This window comes from Anolis carolinensis, chromosome 1 (genome assembly GCF_035594765.1).
Source record: "Anolis carolinensis isolate JA03-04 chromosome 1, rAnoCar3.1.pri, whole genome shotgun sequence".
NCBI classification, from domain to species: domain Eukaryota; kingdom Metazoa; phylum Chordata; class Lepidosauria; order Squamata; family Dactyloidae; genus Anolis; species Anolis carolinensis.
In genome coordinates this window covers 172943797-172960294 of record NC_085841.1, presented here as the reverse complement: position 1 = coordinate 172960294, position 16498 = coordinate 172943797, and the positions used below count along the sequence as shown (strand labels likewise).

The window sequence follows — 16498 nt, the reverse complement described above, 5'->3', positions numbered from 1 at the left end:
TTTGTAAACTTTGCTAGTCACCAAAGCCTGCTCAGCCTGCTCTCCAGGACTTGGGTTCTGTTTTGGAAAGAGAAGAAACAATATTGTCCAAATAACAAATAGAAGACATTCAACTGGAAAAGAAAGTTAAAATGGAAGTTTAGTGCTGACATTTGGTGGCGACAGGCTAGTTATAGTTATGGGGTTATTTGTAGAAAATTGCAAACTTGGGCCCTCCAGGTGTTTTGGACTCCAACTCCCACAATTCCTAACAGGGTGTTAGGAATTGTGGGAGTTGAAGAGCAAAACACCTGGAAGGTGTAAGTTTGCCCAGGCCTAGAGTGGAGGCGCACAATGAGGCTGTTTTTGAAGTGCTTGTGCTTCCCTTAGAGCAGACAACATTTGAGGCGGCCTACCTCCCTCCCAAGCTGACAGCGGCTCCTCCTTATGTTTTGTGGGGTGGGATGATGGCGCCTAGTCCTCCTCCTGTCCCTCTCCTTCTGTGGGCCAGGCAGGGGGACTTTCAGCAGCAGCAGCAATACCTGACGGAACGGAAGGAGAGGAAGAAGAGCCAGGGAGGAGGGTGCTCTTTGGCTTCTCTGTAAGCAGCCTCTCGGTGTCACCTTTTGTGGGGGAAGAGGGACATGAGGGAGCGCTTCCTCGGCCGAGGGTTTTCCAAGGTTCGTGGGAGAAACTTTCCTCGTGCTCCCTGGGGAACCATGTTGGGATAGGATCCTGCCACTCGGGGATCTGTTTCCGTGAGGGGGGAAGAAAGGAGAAAGCGAGGCCGGTTGGTTGAACAACGCTTTGGCCCAGGCATGGGCAAACTTGGGCCCTCCAGGTGTTTTGGACTCCAACTCCCACCACTTCTAACAGTCTACCGACTGTTAGGAATGGTGAGAGTTGGAGTCCAAAACACCTGGAGGGCCCAAGTGTGCCCATACCTGCTTTTGCGCGGAAGCAACAGTTGTGGAGAGGGGTTGTGGGATGTGTTGGGCACGTGCCTGTCCGTGTGTGGTGCATGCACAAAGCTTTCTTTTCTGTATTTTGGGTTTTGTGGTTCCCGGTTCGGATCCAGATTTTTAATTTTGTTGTACGAACCTAGAGGCAAGGATGGTGGATTGTATTGGCAAATTTTTAGGTTCTGGGGCTTGTACTTTTGTTGTTTAGTGGCAGGGGGCGACACCATTTGTCTTTTATATATATAGATTATGTTTCAGTATCAGTATACACTTTCATCCAGAAGGCTTTAGCTGTTGGGCAAGTCCACCACATATGATAAAAGGTTCCAGTTGTTTGTTTACATTTCCAGCATAAATTCAATTTTTAATTTATCTTCAAGAGTTTTTCTGGAGTTATGTACCATTTGTAGATCATTTTATAAATATATATATATTAAACAGAGTAACTGTTATTCTTATATTTGCATAATTGAGCCACTAGTGGTGCAGGTGAGAAACTGTAACTGGTTTATAACTCAGAGTTCTGAGATGATAAAGGGTAGCTTATCATTTTTCATTTCAATCCCTCAGATGACACCCCTAAAGCAACACACTGAGAAAAATGAGTAAACAGTAATTTCATTGAAGGAACATTGATATTAACAGTCACTGTGTTATCTTTTTTATAAAAAAAAATAAGATGTTGCTTTGTCCTTACTAATCCATGAGAGTCATGCATTATAGCTGACATCATTTCCTTTTAAGACATTGCTCACAGCTTACCCAGATGGTCGTAGGGTGAGGACAAAACTTGCCCCACTCTAAATTTTCTGGGACTGATGTGACATTAAACGAGAGTGCTACAACAGCCCAGAAATATTTCTCTGCTCCATGCACAAGACTGTTAATTTAGCATGCAAACATTTCCTGTAGTATTGACGTTCCCAAACATTACACACAGTGCTGGTGATTTATTGCTCAAGTTTCTTGTTACTACTTGTTTGCATAAATTTAATTGAAACCCTTACCAAATACTTAAAATATATGTAAAAGTGTATTAGTTGATTTAGGATTGTGATGTCTGAGGAGGTATATTAACATCAGAGAAATGTAGAATAATGTAAGTATTCACATAACTCCATTGGGATTCAAATTAAATAATTATGCAGAATGTCATTTTTTTTAAATGGCTACTGACATAGGGTTTAGTTCAACATGGAATAATGTCATTAACAGTTAGTGAGATATGATTCCCATCCCTATGCTGCATACATGAACTTTGGTCAAATTTATACTTAACCCTTTCAATGAGATTGTATGAGCTGCTTCCACTTTTAAATTAAGTAGCATTTCCCCCTGTATGCTAACTTGGGAACTTAGGAAACTTTAAGCTGCTTTGACAACAAGCTTTTGGAAGTTGTGTTGAATGCTTCTTGGGGAACCACAGTGCTCCTTCATAAAATCAATAGAGTTGTGTGTTATTCCTTATCATTTTTGCTATATATTAATAAGATACTGCATTGACTAACATGACCAGTCCATTCCTATAGATCTGCAGGGGCCTAAAGCTACCATGTGAGAATGATGATGATGATGATGATGATGATGATGATGATGCTTCATTTATATCCCGCTCCTTCGCTCCAAGAGGACTGAGGGCGGCTTACAACAAGAAGAAACAATGTACATAGTATCAGTCACATTTACAATCCAAAAAAGGTTAAATCAAAACAAATACATTAAAAAAGACAAATCACAATACATAGAAATAAAATGGAATCTGCACTTAAAAAGTAATGAGACTAAATGAGATGTCACTGGTGACAGCATGACTTTGGAAACACCATAGAAAGATTCATTATTTAGGTTATAAAAATTAACAGAAAATAATGGAACCTCAACTGTGGTTTTGTAGAAAAATATTTTAGATTTTTCACAGCCAGCAGTGAAACAGCCCAGAATAAATCCCATTCATTCTCTATTTTGTGCCCAAATGGAGGGTGGGCACCAATATGAAATGTGTGATCATTACAAGGACTTTTGTGGTTCATTTGCAAACTGTGTTGTCTTTACATAAAGTTAGATCTGGCATATGTCACTCTCTAGGTTATACCAGTGTATGCATTTCCTGAGGTTATCTGTAACAGCCCAGTCAGTTGCATCTTCAGTCCCCAAATTACAAACAAGATGGGTTCTGCAGGTTTGTTCTTAAGTTGAATTTGTATGTAAGTCAGAACAGGTACATTATTTTAAGTATAACTCCAGTCACACACACACACATACACACGCACATACGTACGTACATACATACATACATGTATACATATTAGCTTCGGATAGCATAGGGAAGGATTAACACCCCTGTGGTGTTTGTTTTGCTTCTCTGTGCCCCTGTTCAGAAGATTTCACCTCACTTTCTGTCCCTGTGATAATTGGATTTTGAGAAATTTGGCCTGTTGTGGAAACAAGAATTGGCGATAAAGCTTCCCCTGAGACACCCTTTCTCTGTGATAAGTCTTCCAGGGGTGAACTCCCCTTGCTAAGGATAGATTTCTCTCACTTCTGTTGTCTCATCCCCATTTGTAAGTCAGATGTTTGTAACTTGAAGACAGGCTGTGAACTAAATCTGGCCAAATATTTCAGCTGAACCTAGTATGGATTGTAAGTTTTCGTATGCTGAGGTCCTGTGTAAATGTTCATTATGATTTGAATGTGGAGGAAGAGAATGTGATCATGGTGGCAAGCTCTGTTGTTTTTTGTATGCCATACTGAGAAGGGATTCCCCGAAGTACAAGGGCAAGAAGCCACTATAAACATAAATATAATCCAATAATATAAACCATAAGAAAGTTTTTCATATATATGCTATAGTCATAGAACATTCAATTTACAGACAGGGATTGTAGAGGTTCAAAATATACTTAATTATTCAAAATACAAGTCTCTAAACCAAAATCTTCCTTACATAGGAAAGACAAGAGATCCCTAAAGCAGAATCCAAAAGAATATGATCAACGTGTTACAAACACACATACTCATAGAAGGCATCACTCTTATAATCAAAGTTTGTGAGTCCAATGACATTCAAAGTTCATGTTCCACATGGGGAACTGTGTAAATCCAATCCTATACATCCAAGTTTGTAAATCCTTTTTGAATCCCAAGTTTTAAACAAATCCAAAGTTTTTAAACATCCACAGTTATTAAACGGTTTTTGTATGCCTACAGGCCCCATGCATTGCATTCTATCAGCTAAGATATGATTAGCACTGTTGATTTTTTACAGAATTGCAATTCAAAGTTATTTGTGGGCAATGGCTGTGGCAAAGGGCCTGTCATTATCCCCATGTGGTGAACGTCTTCGTAGAATGTGTTTCATTCCAACAAGCAAAAAAGCACTTCTGTTCCTACACAAAAAACTGCCTTTTTAAACTGCTTCTCTGGAAAAGTAATCTAAAGTTGAAATGTAGACTGCTTAAGATGAAAACTATAACGAAATGTTAAGGGGAAATAATAATTGCAAAATTGCTAGCTTTTGGGTACAAGTAATTGATTTTTCCCCTAACTCTATCAGGCTAAGATAGAAGACTTTAAAGTAATATATTCAGAGAAGAGAAGCAAATCAGATATAGCTAATACTTAAAACCATACAATTTACTCCCGCAAATATACTGCCCTGATTCAGATATTGAAGATTAAAGAACTTCGTAAAGATAGGTTCTAGAATTCCAAGGGCATAATTATACATTTGCTCTCTTCCACTGACCAAAATGAGCTATGGTGGGCCAAGAAAAAGTCAAGTGAGGAGAGGTGTAGGCGAGGAGCCTGTCAACCATAGAAAACACCATGCAAGGAACCCCCCTATGCTTTGTTCCGTTTGGCCTGCTGTGGTCTAAGCAGAATATTCAAGACCAAAGTCAACAAAGAAAACTGTGCGGAAAAATTATAGTGTCATTAAAGAATAATATAGTTTAAAATTATGATTATGATTATTTTATTTCTTACCCGCCTCGCCTTGTGGCTTGTACAACTGACTCCTCTCATTAAAATCGGTAACAATGTTACAGTCTACAAAGCATCTGTCCTCATTATGACTCTAGCATCTTAGTAAAAGAATGCTAGACACTCTCACCTGCAGAAGACTCAGGGCATTCCCATAAAATAGTTGTACATGCTCCTGGTTTTCTAAATAACACAACCAGGAAATGGAGGAGTTATTTAGGAACAATCAAGACACAAGCCCTATAAGGTATCATCCCACATGGGCTCAGTCGTTCCAAATGGGCATAGAGGGCCAGTCTAGCTTAAAACTGCCTGCATCTATGGACTGGAGGAATAAACTGTACTGTATATGTTCCCCTCTTTCTCTACAAATATGTACTGTATGTTCTCTCCTTTGCCTTGTTTCTCCCCCTCTCTCCGTACACATATACACATATACCTACAGAGACACACACAAACATACATATTTAGTCAACACGAGTGGAGGACCTGTGGTCTTAGATATAGTTTTAACTACAAGTACCCATTTCTAAATTGCAATTATTTTACTATGTTATTTAACTATTTTAACTGCTTTATTCTTATTTTATTGTATTATGATGTACTGGTAGTGATCCTGCCAGTTGTGTAAGCCGCCCTGAGTCCCCTCTGGGAGAAGGGCGGGGTAGAAATATCAGAAATAAATAAATAATGGAACTTTTAATATGTGGAAGGCCCAATGGTCAACATCCTTTAGTCCAGCATGGTTGGACTGCAGCTCCCATACTATTGGCTGTGCTGGGGAAGTCCAGCATCATCTTGATTTTTATTTATGTCTTCTGTTGATAAACCATCAAAAACATTGAAGCATTTATTTATTTACTGCATTTATATACCACTTTTCTCATCCCTAGAGGGACTCAAAGCAGTTTACAACATAATAATGGCAAATTTCAATGGCAAACATACATGTGAAAATATAACACACAGATCAAATCATAAACAATAAAATAAACAATATCATGTGAACTTATAGAACAACTCAAAAATAAGAAAATAAAAAAATTAAATTTATAAATCAAACATTTAGGACATGTTTACTAATAGATCTAATATTAGTAAACAGTTAAAACATTAAACGTAAAAAGGCAGTTTGGGACAAGCCAACAGGGCTTATGTAGTGTCAAAATGTTTAAGGTGCTGGCCGAATTAGAATTATTATATTGCACAATTCCACAAGTTAAAGAGGACCTATACGGGTTTGATTACCATCCCCTTCTCCTATCCGCCTCTTGAGTCTTTCCCCATAACCAGTCTTTCTACCCTCCCAGAGATTCACAGGTCATCACAAATAAAGAGTCCTCTGGATACTGTTTAGACACAGGAATGCAGCCCGGGTCTTCGTGGGGGGGGGGGGGGGTATAAACTATGATATTAGGTCCTTGGGGAGGCAGATGGGGAGGTGTTTTTTCTTATGGTGGCGAGGGGTCTCTATCCATGTTGGTAAAAGTCCTATAATGCCAAGATCTTTTTGATTGCCTTAATATAGATGGATTGCACATGAACCCAGAGCCTTGGGCTTGTCTACTCCACAGGTCTTACCCAACCCACTCCGACCCAGCAGCCAGACCCAAATTAAAATAGCTCAACCCACCCTGAACCCAAAAAGACCCTCCAAGACCCCCCCAAAAAAACCTTTGCAAAGATGATGGTAAAACTCCCCAAACCCAAAAAACTAACAAAGGCGATGGTATCTTATTTACTATATCCAGAAGGGCTGTGTTGGCCCCGTCTGGTATTTTCCAAAGTAATTTTAGCTGTGTTGGTATAGGGTTTCCTAAAAAGACACATTGAAAAGAATTTTGAGACCAAACCATGTCCCCTAGAGCTGATTTTGTGCCCCCAAAGTCGTTACTTAGTCAATGTTGTTAGCAACTTCAGAATCTGGGTGTAGAGAGTGAGAAGTCACCTTAATCTTCACTTCCCAAGGTGACATGATTCCTCTTATGGGTGATCTCTATCAATCATTCTGTAATTCAACTAATGCTGTACAATGTTTTGCATTTTGTGTATCTTCTTTGTCCAATGCTTAGCCTATTCAGAACAAATATATTTCCTTAAGGCAGTGCAAGATTATTCTTGGATCATGCAGCTATGGTATTTTGCACGTGTGACTGCTTGGGAGGAAATTTCAGACAATGCCTAAGAAAATATCAAGAACTGCTCTTCTCCACATGCTGTTTTCCCCTTAATCTACCAATGTATGCATGCCAGAAGGTGTGCTGCTGCTGCTGCTTTTGTTTTCATGGTTGTTACTGAGAATATAATACATTTATCAAAGGAAAATAGTTTACATGTTTCTTTTGGTTGTGTTTGAGAATTAACAATAGGATTTTCCTTCTGTTTCTCTGACTTGATACCCTAACATTCTCACTATGCTGTCATTCATGTTTTTATTTATGTATGATTATTAATTTTAGCTGTCTTCACCACAAATAAAAGAAGAAACACAACAAAGGTATACATAAATGCACCAGTCTTTATTTCTTCCGCTCTTTCTACTATAGTCATGGTGCTGTATTCAGAAAAACATTGGCATTGTTAGACAGACTAGATAGTATCTGTAATTACAGAATGCAGTTTCCTATTTGCATGCTATGGGGTGGGGTTGGATATAAACTGAAACTGAATCCAAATTTTAAATGTACAATTTTTATTTCATTTTTCTATTGGAAAATGCGCATTTATGTTTTCTGTTCTGAGAGAAGTATCTTGATTTTTAGGGGAAATGTAGAAATGTAAAAGCATAGTATCCTATTTTCATTTAAAAGTAAATTGACTGAAATATCTTAGAACTAGATGTGTCATCTGAATTATATTGAATTAGATTTTTTTGTTTTAAAAGGACCAAATATAAGCTTAATTTCCTATAACTTTTAGGGCTAATCTTCACCACCAAGGTCAAGATTTAACTCTTTGTGCTGATCCTTAAAATAACATGCCAGTCACTTTTAAAGGTTTAAGAATAGAGCAGAGTAGCAGTAAACAAATACTTGTAATAAATCAATTAACGCAACATCACTAACTTTTTACATTGATAGAGAATTTACACCACAGGTATGAATTATTGTGTCAGATGGACCCTCTATTAATTCAGGACACAAAAAAACAATAGCTGAGATGGATAAGAGTGACACCCAAGAATTAATACTGGCTGGAGTAAGAAGTGGCACTGAGCAAAATGGAGAAATTAAATAATCGCTGGATAAAAAAATTCCTCTGTCAAAACGTCTAGTTTTTATCCAGGAATATCCATCACAGTGGAAGTGTTAAGAAGCTGACCCATAGATTGCTTAGGCCAAAGTATTTGACTTTAAGCTTATTTGCTTCTAAGTATAATGCTTTATAAAACCATTACTTTTATCCATAGGTATTTCATTTGTAATGTGTTTAAGAATGGACTCCAGGTCTCATTAGAGTAAAGTGAGTTCAGGGGGAATATTTTTGCTTGGATTATGTCCTGGTACAGTGATTAAGTTACTATTTCTACCTCACTATATATCAGTAAATGACACCTTGCTGCCGGAGGATAAGGACAAGAAGCCTACCACCAACAATTTCTAACATATAAAAAGCCAATCAGTCTACCAACCAAATCTTATATTTCAACACTGGTGGTATGATAGAATTCTCAGTACCTTAGCTGAGGATAGCAAGGTTGCATAATATGCAGGGCAAGGCAGGGCACATGGATCATATAGAATCTTGCTTCCAGTCAATAAGACCTTCCTTTTCGACCCTTCCCACTCTCACCAAGCATCCCCCATCTAAAGCAGTCACCCCACTCTGCCTGATGGGAGGGCCAAGCCTCCCTACTTCCCAGGAGTCTTTTGACCTGGCATAAACTATAAGGAAGTATACCATCCTGATAACCTTGAAGGACAAATGAGATAAAAACGTATCCATTAAATCATTTCATTAATTTTCTTTGCTCCATATTTGACAAGAGTTTTTGCAAATACTATAGAATTCTGTTGGTTTTCCATGCGCTTTCACTTGTTACTTATACTACACCTGAGCATTAAACTTTAAATAGCAATGACATCACTCCTTTTACAGATAATTTGGCACGATGGGGCTGTGATGCTGAAGGGTATGAGAATGAGATAACATCATTCTCTCTTATCTGTGGGTTTGTTTGCATAATTGTAGTTTATTATTCTACCAGTCCATAAAAATGATATATTACCTGTGCAACATTTCTCTTACAATACCTGTAAGCATGCTTCCCCACAAGCATTAATCAGACAGCCTATGAAGTTGACAGTTCTAATTGCTTAGCACTGGCATATTTTAGTCAAGCGGGGGCATCCTTGGTCTTTCAAAGATAGGCAACCTGGATAGAACTAGAGCTTTGCAAAAAATAATAATAATTTTTTTTTTAGCTTTTCAGTTTGACTGTCCCTGTGCACTGGAATACTTGGTGTAGACATTTATAAGAGGGTTTCTCCTGCCTCCCCACCCCAAAGCCAAATAATCCTATTAATGTTTGTGAATGAGTGTCTTCCCTTTTTCTCACAGTAGTGCTCAAGAGCTTTGGATGTATTCTGTTTGAAAAGCTCAACTTGTTTAAGCACATGTAAGAAATATTCTTAAGCTTTAAAGGCTCAACAAATATATTGTGTGATTGCCGGATGGATTTTTACATTTTAAATACTATATAGAAAACTGAAATGAATAGGTAGTACCAGAATCTTTAAAATAACATTGTTTACAAACTTTCCAGATTATGTATGGAAGCATTTGATTTTCATAGCAGCAACTCATATTCTGACATTAATCCTTTCTGCCAGAATAATAGATCCTAATGTATGATTAGCTTTGATTGTAGTGTGGTTTGTTTTTGGATATTCAAAGTTCTATTTTCATTAAATGAAAAAAGTTACATGGGTGCTTTATAATTATGCATTCTAAGTAATCTTTGTCAAGGTATATAACTTACTACAGACTATATAATAATATGGTTAAGATCTTGAAATGTTAATATTTCCATCTATATAATTGGCTGGTTCTCATACATATGTAGCATATCCTTCAGAGACAAGTACCAAAGGTTCAGACTGTAGATAATTACTTGAGATTTTAGTCTGTTTTCAAGTTACAATAATTGTAAACTAACAGCTTTGAAGGACCAAAACTGACATCAAAGGATGCAGATCATCTAGTTAAGTCAATTAATGTTAATTCTCATCGCCCATTAAATTTTAAAATGTTTTCCCTACCCCCTTTTTTCTGTTTTCTTTTTTCAGCCCAGCCCAATACCAAGTCCTATTTTGGGGAAGAAGCCAAATGCTAGCCAGTCACTGCTTGCTTGGTGCAAAGAAGTTACAAAAAACTATAGAGGAGTAAAAATCACCAATTTCACTACGTCTTGGCGGAATGGATTATCCTTTTGTGCAATATTACACCATTTTAGGCCTGATTTAATGTAAGTAGAAACAGCCTGCCATTTTCTTTATTCTTCTCTCTTACTGTCATAAAGTCAGACAGGACAATAAATAAATGCAATGGTTATTTCTTGTTTTGGGTCTTCTACTGTTTCATTTTAGTGTTTAAAATTCCCCCTTGTGATATTGGACCAAACATGTGCGCCTGCCCATGCCTTGTGCCCTTGCTAGGATGTTCTTGCAAATCTATCCCCATTCTACTTTACTCAATTGTAATGTGCATGTTTTCTGTGCAAGAAGTGACCTCAAGACAATTATGAAAATTGTGTTGTTTTGAAATGAGATGATACCAATAAGCCTGTAACTCTGTCGTACATTGACAAGAAAAAACTACCTCATGGCAAATTTCGTTGTTAAAGCTAGCCTCCAAGTCTCTACCTTAACTTCTCTTCTTAGATGGAAAGCTGCAGGCAATAAAACATGCAATCTCTGTATTTATATTTGTGTATTTTTTATTTTAATTTTCCACACTATTAGTTTTGCTGATTGGATTGCTGTGAAATTGCTAGTTACTGTACGGTGCTGTTTTTATGTTGAATTATTATTTTTTAGATAGTGGTTTGTTTTAAGAACGGCTGCTTTTATCAAGTACTTTACATACCCACTGTGCCATTTTCTCCCTCAGTGACTACAAGTCCCTGAATCCTCAAGATATTAAGGAGAACAACAAAAAGGTAAGGACTGCCAGAAGAAACGGGAGAAATGGGTATTACTTCAATTTTGGATCATGACAGATTTTCATTAATTTGGGAGAAGTATGGACATAGGGGTGTTTTTTTATTTGTAAGGTTATGACTTGGAGAAGGCTCTAAGCCTCCTGTGGCACAGATTGAATGTATTCTTGTCTCTAGTTTGACATGGATTTTAATATTAACAAAATATGCCATACTAGCATTAGAATTTTGTCTTTTTATGGCCCTACATTAACTGAGGGAAAGCAAAGAGAGAGGGGGAGAAAAGAAGGAGCGGTAGGTCTCTTTTGATCATTCTCATTTTTAAAAAATAATTTAATTAAACATTTAGAAAAATCATTGTTCAGTAATTATCTTGTTTCAAGGCTTCCTTTGCCACTACTTTAATACAAAAGATCTCATTGGCACAGTTATAATAAGTACTGTTTTTACTTTGGCTTTTTATTTAAGAAAGAGAGAAATTGAGATAAAACTTCACATAGTCTTTCATCCAGCTCACTCAATTAAACTAAGCAGTAAGGTGCATTGAGTTTTATATTATGCAAAATATTGAACAATTTTTTTGTTAGTAACAAGATATTTTTGAAAGAAGGCAAAAATATTAATGAAATACTGTCTGATAGTGCTTTGGGTCCAGGTTTATAATCCTCAATAATATTAGGTAATCCGATACCCTTTTGATGTAAAGGTTATAAAAGGGACATTCTGAAATGTGTTCAATGATTTGAGACTCAATCTAAGAATCACAAGGAGACATGTTGGTACTTAATGCTGCTTGTTACTTAAGTCTTTTACTGTAGTTACAAATTTTAATTTCCCTAAGATTCTAGGGCATTGGCCCTTGAGGGATCCATTTAAAAATTGCTCATTTTCCACTTGATTTCCCTACAACAAAACTAACTGCAAATCAGCTCAATTTGTTATATTAGCTTTTTTCCATCTGGGCAGTGTGACTTTCTACTTCTGTAACTGATTTTTTTTTAAATGAGCTTACAAAGTCCAGTATAATGTGTACAAAATTTAAATCCCTCTTACTGAAAATTTCCTCTTTTTCTTTCTGTGATAAATGTATAGAATTAATCTACCAAATTGTATTTTGTATAATGAACATGTGTCATGATTAGTAGTGTCTTGATACCTAATATTGCTAGAGTTATGTGCAGATTACAGTGTATGTGCTTGCAGTGTTGTAGAGTGGTACTTTTAAGTGTCTGCTTGTTTTCCCTATATCCATGTGTTCTAAACAGACATGTAATCAAAAGCCATGCCATCAGTGCGGCAAGTTATACTATATTCATTGGAAGACATAATGAAACATTTTGAACACAAAGTGAATGTTTTCCATAATTTTCAGAATTATGTGCTAAACTGTTTGGTGACCTATGAGGATTATTTGTGACATCATACTGATTTCTGTTGCACTGTGTTTTATGTCAAAATTCTACAATGGAAGGAGATAATCAAACATGACTTTGATATCCTTTGCATAAAAAGGCTTCAAAATATTACTAGCCCATTTCTCTGATGCTGGACCAGTCAGTTTATTAAAGAAGCAATTGTTGCCATGTTGCCGTGCCATTTCTCTCATCACCTTGCAGCTCTTTGCTTGACAGCTACACTGAGTATCTCAGTTGCTTCCTGCAGATTTATTTCCTAGCCTCATACAGTTCTGCCCGATAACCCCATGTGCCCTTGGTTGGAAAGAGCACAGCCCTGGGAATAACTGCCAAGTGTAAAGTCCATGCAGATGTACTGGGTATTTGACAATGAATGGCTCCTCCTAACCAATTAAAATCCCATCCATGGATAAATCACCCTTTTTTATTCCTCTGTGTTATACTGTATACATTCTAGTAGGAAGAAAGTAAATTTTCAGGCTGTAACTTCACTTGTAAACACTAGCTTAACAAAAATGCAACTTTAAAATATGTTAGAAAAGACTGCTTGTAAGGTATATTTTCCTTATAAAATAATATTTGATTTGAGTGACTACAAATTCTGAAAATTATAGAAATAAAAATATTTGAAATTGATGGTATAACAGAGTATAAAATAAAAGAAACATTCCAAGCTATAAAATGTGGGTATTTCCTTGTATTAGCAAGTGACTTTCTAAAGTTGTACCCAGTTTCAGTTGCTGATATTACTACAATAAAAGTGGATGAAGTAAATAATTAAATATTAAAACATTGTGCCATATAAATGTTATTTCAAGCTGTTCCCTATTCTGAGGCTATGGCCCCAAGCAGACTTTCCTGAGTGTAAGCCTCATTGAAATTAATAGGACTTTTGAATAAACATGCATAGTATTGCCTGCAATTGCAGTTAGTGAAAGGACTAGGAAGAAACCTTTGACATCTGACCTTGACCAATATGTCAGTGTGTTTAGAGAGATGTTTAGAATACTGCCTCTGGTGCTTTTGTTGATGGACTGTGGGTGACATCTGTCAATCAATTGGTGTAATTATGAGTTGCTTTTTAAAAAAAAAAAACCAAATGCGTGGGCAGGAAAAAGTTTTAGTAGCAAGTGTTGATCTTCACTACTTTACAAACTTTTATAAAATACATTAATCCCAAAACTTAACCTAAGACCAGGATGCCTTAATTTATGTCTTCTGTTATACCTCAGTCCGGATCATTGTACTGGTTTAGCAAACCTCATATGTTATGCTATCACCTTACTATAGTAGACATCATGCCAACATTGTAAAATAAAACAGAGATTCCCAGTAGCCCACCAAGCATTTGTTATAACCAGTCAGACCTGTGGTGGGATATACTAGAAAGTGTAGATGAAGTAATCAGAATGTAAAAAAGGAATCCTGAGAGACTGAACTGCCACCAGCTCTTTTCTCAGGATCAACCAGAGACATAATATGTTAGAGGACATTATTTGACTCTAAGAGAGGGGGGCATCATTTCATTACACATTCTATCTGCTAAGTACTTATGATACAACCTAACACCTGATAATTATTCTATTTAAAGGCAGCCAAAAAGGACATGGCCCCTTATCTACTTATTGTAGAAGGTGCATACCTCAATTATAGTCAATTGAGGGAATCCTGGGGTAGAGCAACCTCTATTTTTTTACTCCCTGGTTCCAGCACTGTATCTTGTCCCAAGATTGGTTGAAGAACATCCTTCCATGTTAACATCTCAAAACGAAGTTCAAAGCACTAGCTTAGCAGAAAGCATTGCCTACACATAAATTTGATGATGAATAAATAGACTCATGGAACCTTAAAGACACATATGTACATTTTATTTGGCTCTCATAGATCACAGCCAACTTTTGTAGACTCATCTATACTGTATAAAAGGCTGAGCCAAATATAATTTCTTAATCCTTGAAAGGCCAGAACTTTTGTCTATTTTGTTGTAATAGCCCAATGTGGCATTGCAAACAAACAAAAAATGAATAACTGTACAAAATATATGATTTCCAACATGTTTTTTAAAAAACTTTTTACCAAGCCAAATCTTGGATGCTTGCTAATTAAAAAAAAAAACTGGGAATAACATTTCCATTCAGCAGTCCCTAACAGAGAAGATAGGGTTGCCTCAAAGTACTTCAGGGCTGGATCCCCTCGTATTTCCCTGGATTTTTCTGTGACTGTGCTGACCCTCTTTATTTATGTTTAATGAAGTCTACCCCATTAACAGACCCCAGTTAATATGAATTCCTGTTTAAAATCAAACCCTGTAACAATATGAAAACTGTTGAGGTAATCTGCTGAGAAATCCTCGGGGCTTATGAAACTTGTACCTTCCTTAAAATGTCGGTTGAAGCTTTCCTGGATGCAATGAATATTTGTTTGTGTTCTGGATTTGCTATGAGTCATTAGTTTCTTCTCCGAGCTTATATCTTGCCTTTTTGCTGAAATCTTTAGGCAGCCAAAACAATGACAAAAATCAAATAAAGAGAAAAACAATTACAAAATGTATGGAGGAAGGAATCAGGAACAGCAATTAACTAACAAGCAAGCCACCATATAAAAATTAGTTCCATTTAAAAGAAGAACACAAATAGTTTTTATAATGCCACTAAAAGCCGAAGAGGCTTTGTCTGATTACTACAAAACACAAGGAAATGTACCAGACAAACATATTCTGGGAATGACTTCCACAATCTGAGGGCTACTCTCAAAAATACATGTCTTTGGCAGCAGGCACTCTGCTAACTCAGAAGATACAGTGTGTCTGTGAGTACATTTATAATGCCAAACAATGGAGTGTAGAGTCACATTAGTCTGTATGTAACCACACGACGCACAAAGATGGATGCTATTTAATTCAGAGTAAGCTGTTTAATGCGGTTGGACCTTAAGTTAAAAATACAGGGGAAGGTCCAAATCCTACTCCATATATTCCCGTGTTGAGAGAGTGAGACAACCATCCCAGATCCTGCGCTCAGGCAGCCCAAGGTGAAGGAATGGCTGTACCTTCCTACTCCCTGCATCTCCAATTTTTCCAGAAAAAAATCCACCTACTGCTTGGCATGCAGACTCCTTTTACTGGTTTTGTGCCATGTGGCTGGCAAAGGAACCTGGGAAGAGCTGGGAGCTCATTCTTCCCAGGTTCCTTGCACCACTGATTTTTTCCAAGGAAAAGAAATAAAATCTACCTGCCTCCTTGTAAGTACAGACAGCAGTACATGTGAAAAAGATCTTGGAGTCCTTGTGGACAACAAGTTAAACATGAGCCAGCAATGTGATGCGGCTGCTAAGAAAGCCAACGGGATTTTGGCCTGCATAAATAGGGGTTACTTACTTAGGCGATCCCTCGTAGCTCGAGGACGATTGTCTTCCATCTTGGGGGTGGGTTCTTAAGTGGCTGAAGAGACCGATTCTTGACCCGCATATTCTCCCGCATTGAGGACATCAGTTTCCAGGTAGAAGGCGGTCCCGGTCGGGGTTAGCTTGACGCTCCTTCCTCTTGGCACGTTTCTCCCTTAAGCCCTCCGTTCGTGCCTTTTCGAACTCCGCAGCACTGCTGGTCACAGCTGACCTCCAATTAGAGCGCTCAACGGCCAGGGCTTCCCAGTTCTCAGTGTCTATGCCACAGTTTTTAAGGTTGGCTTTGAGCCCATTTTTAAATCTCTTTTCCTGCCCACCAACATTCCGTTTCCCATTCTTGAGTTCGGAGTAGAGTAACTGCTTTGGGAGACGGTGATCGGGCATTCGGACAACGTGGCCAGTCCAGCGGAGTTGATGGCGTAGGAGCATTGCTTCAATGCTGGTAGTCTTTGCTTTTTCCAGCACGCTGACATTTGTCCGCCTGTCTTCCCAAGAGATTTGCAGGATTTTCCTGAGACAACGCTGATGGAAACGCTCCAGGAGTTTGGTGTGACGTCTGTACACAGTCCACATTTCGCAGGCGTAGAGCAGGGTTGGGA

At 37.7% G+C, this 16498-nt stretch overlaps 1 protein-coding gene across 4 annotated transcripts in view; it reads left to right on the top strand.

The window, feature by feature from the left end:
* Positions 1-16498, top strand: part of ehbp1 (EH domain binding protein 1) — a 305625-nt gene that overhangs the window by 175538 nt on the left and 113589 nt on the right. For all 4 annotated transcript variants that reach the window (XM_008114298.3, XM_003215191.4, XM_003215190.4 and 1 more), the window contains 2 exons: positions 10211-10389; positions 11034-11082. In XM_008114298.3, the coding sequence (XP_008112505.2) occupies positions 10211-10389; positions 11034-11082 (228 nt within the window). The remainder of the gene's footprint in view (positions 1-10210; positions 10390-11033; positions 11083-16498) is intronic.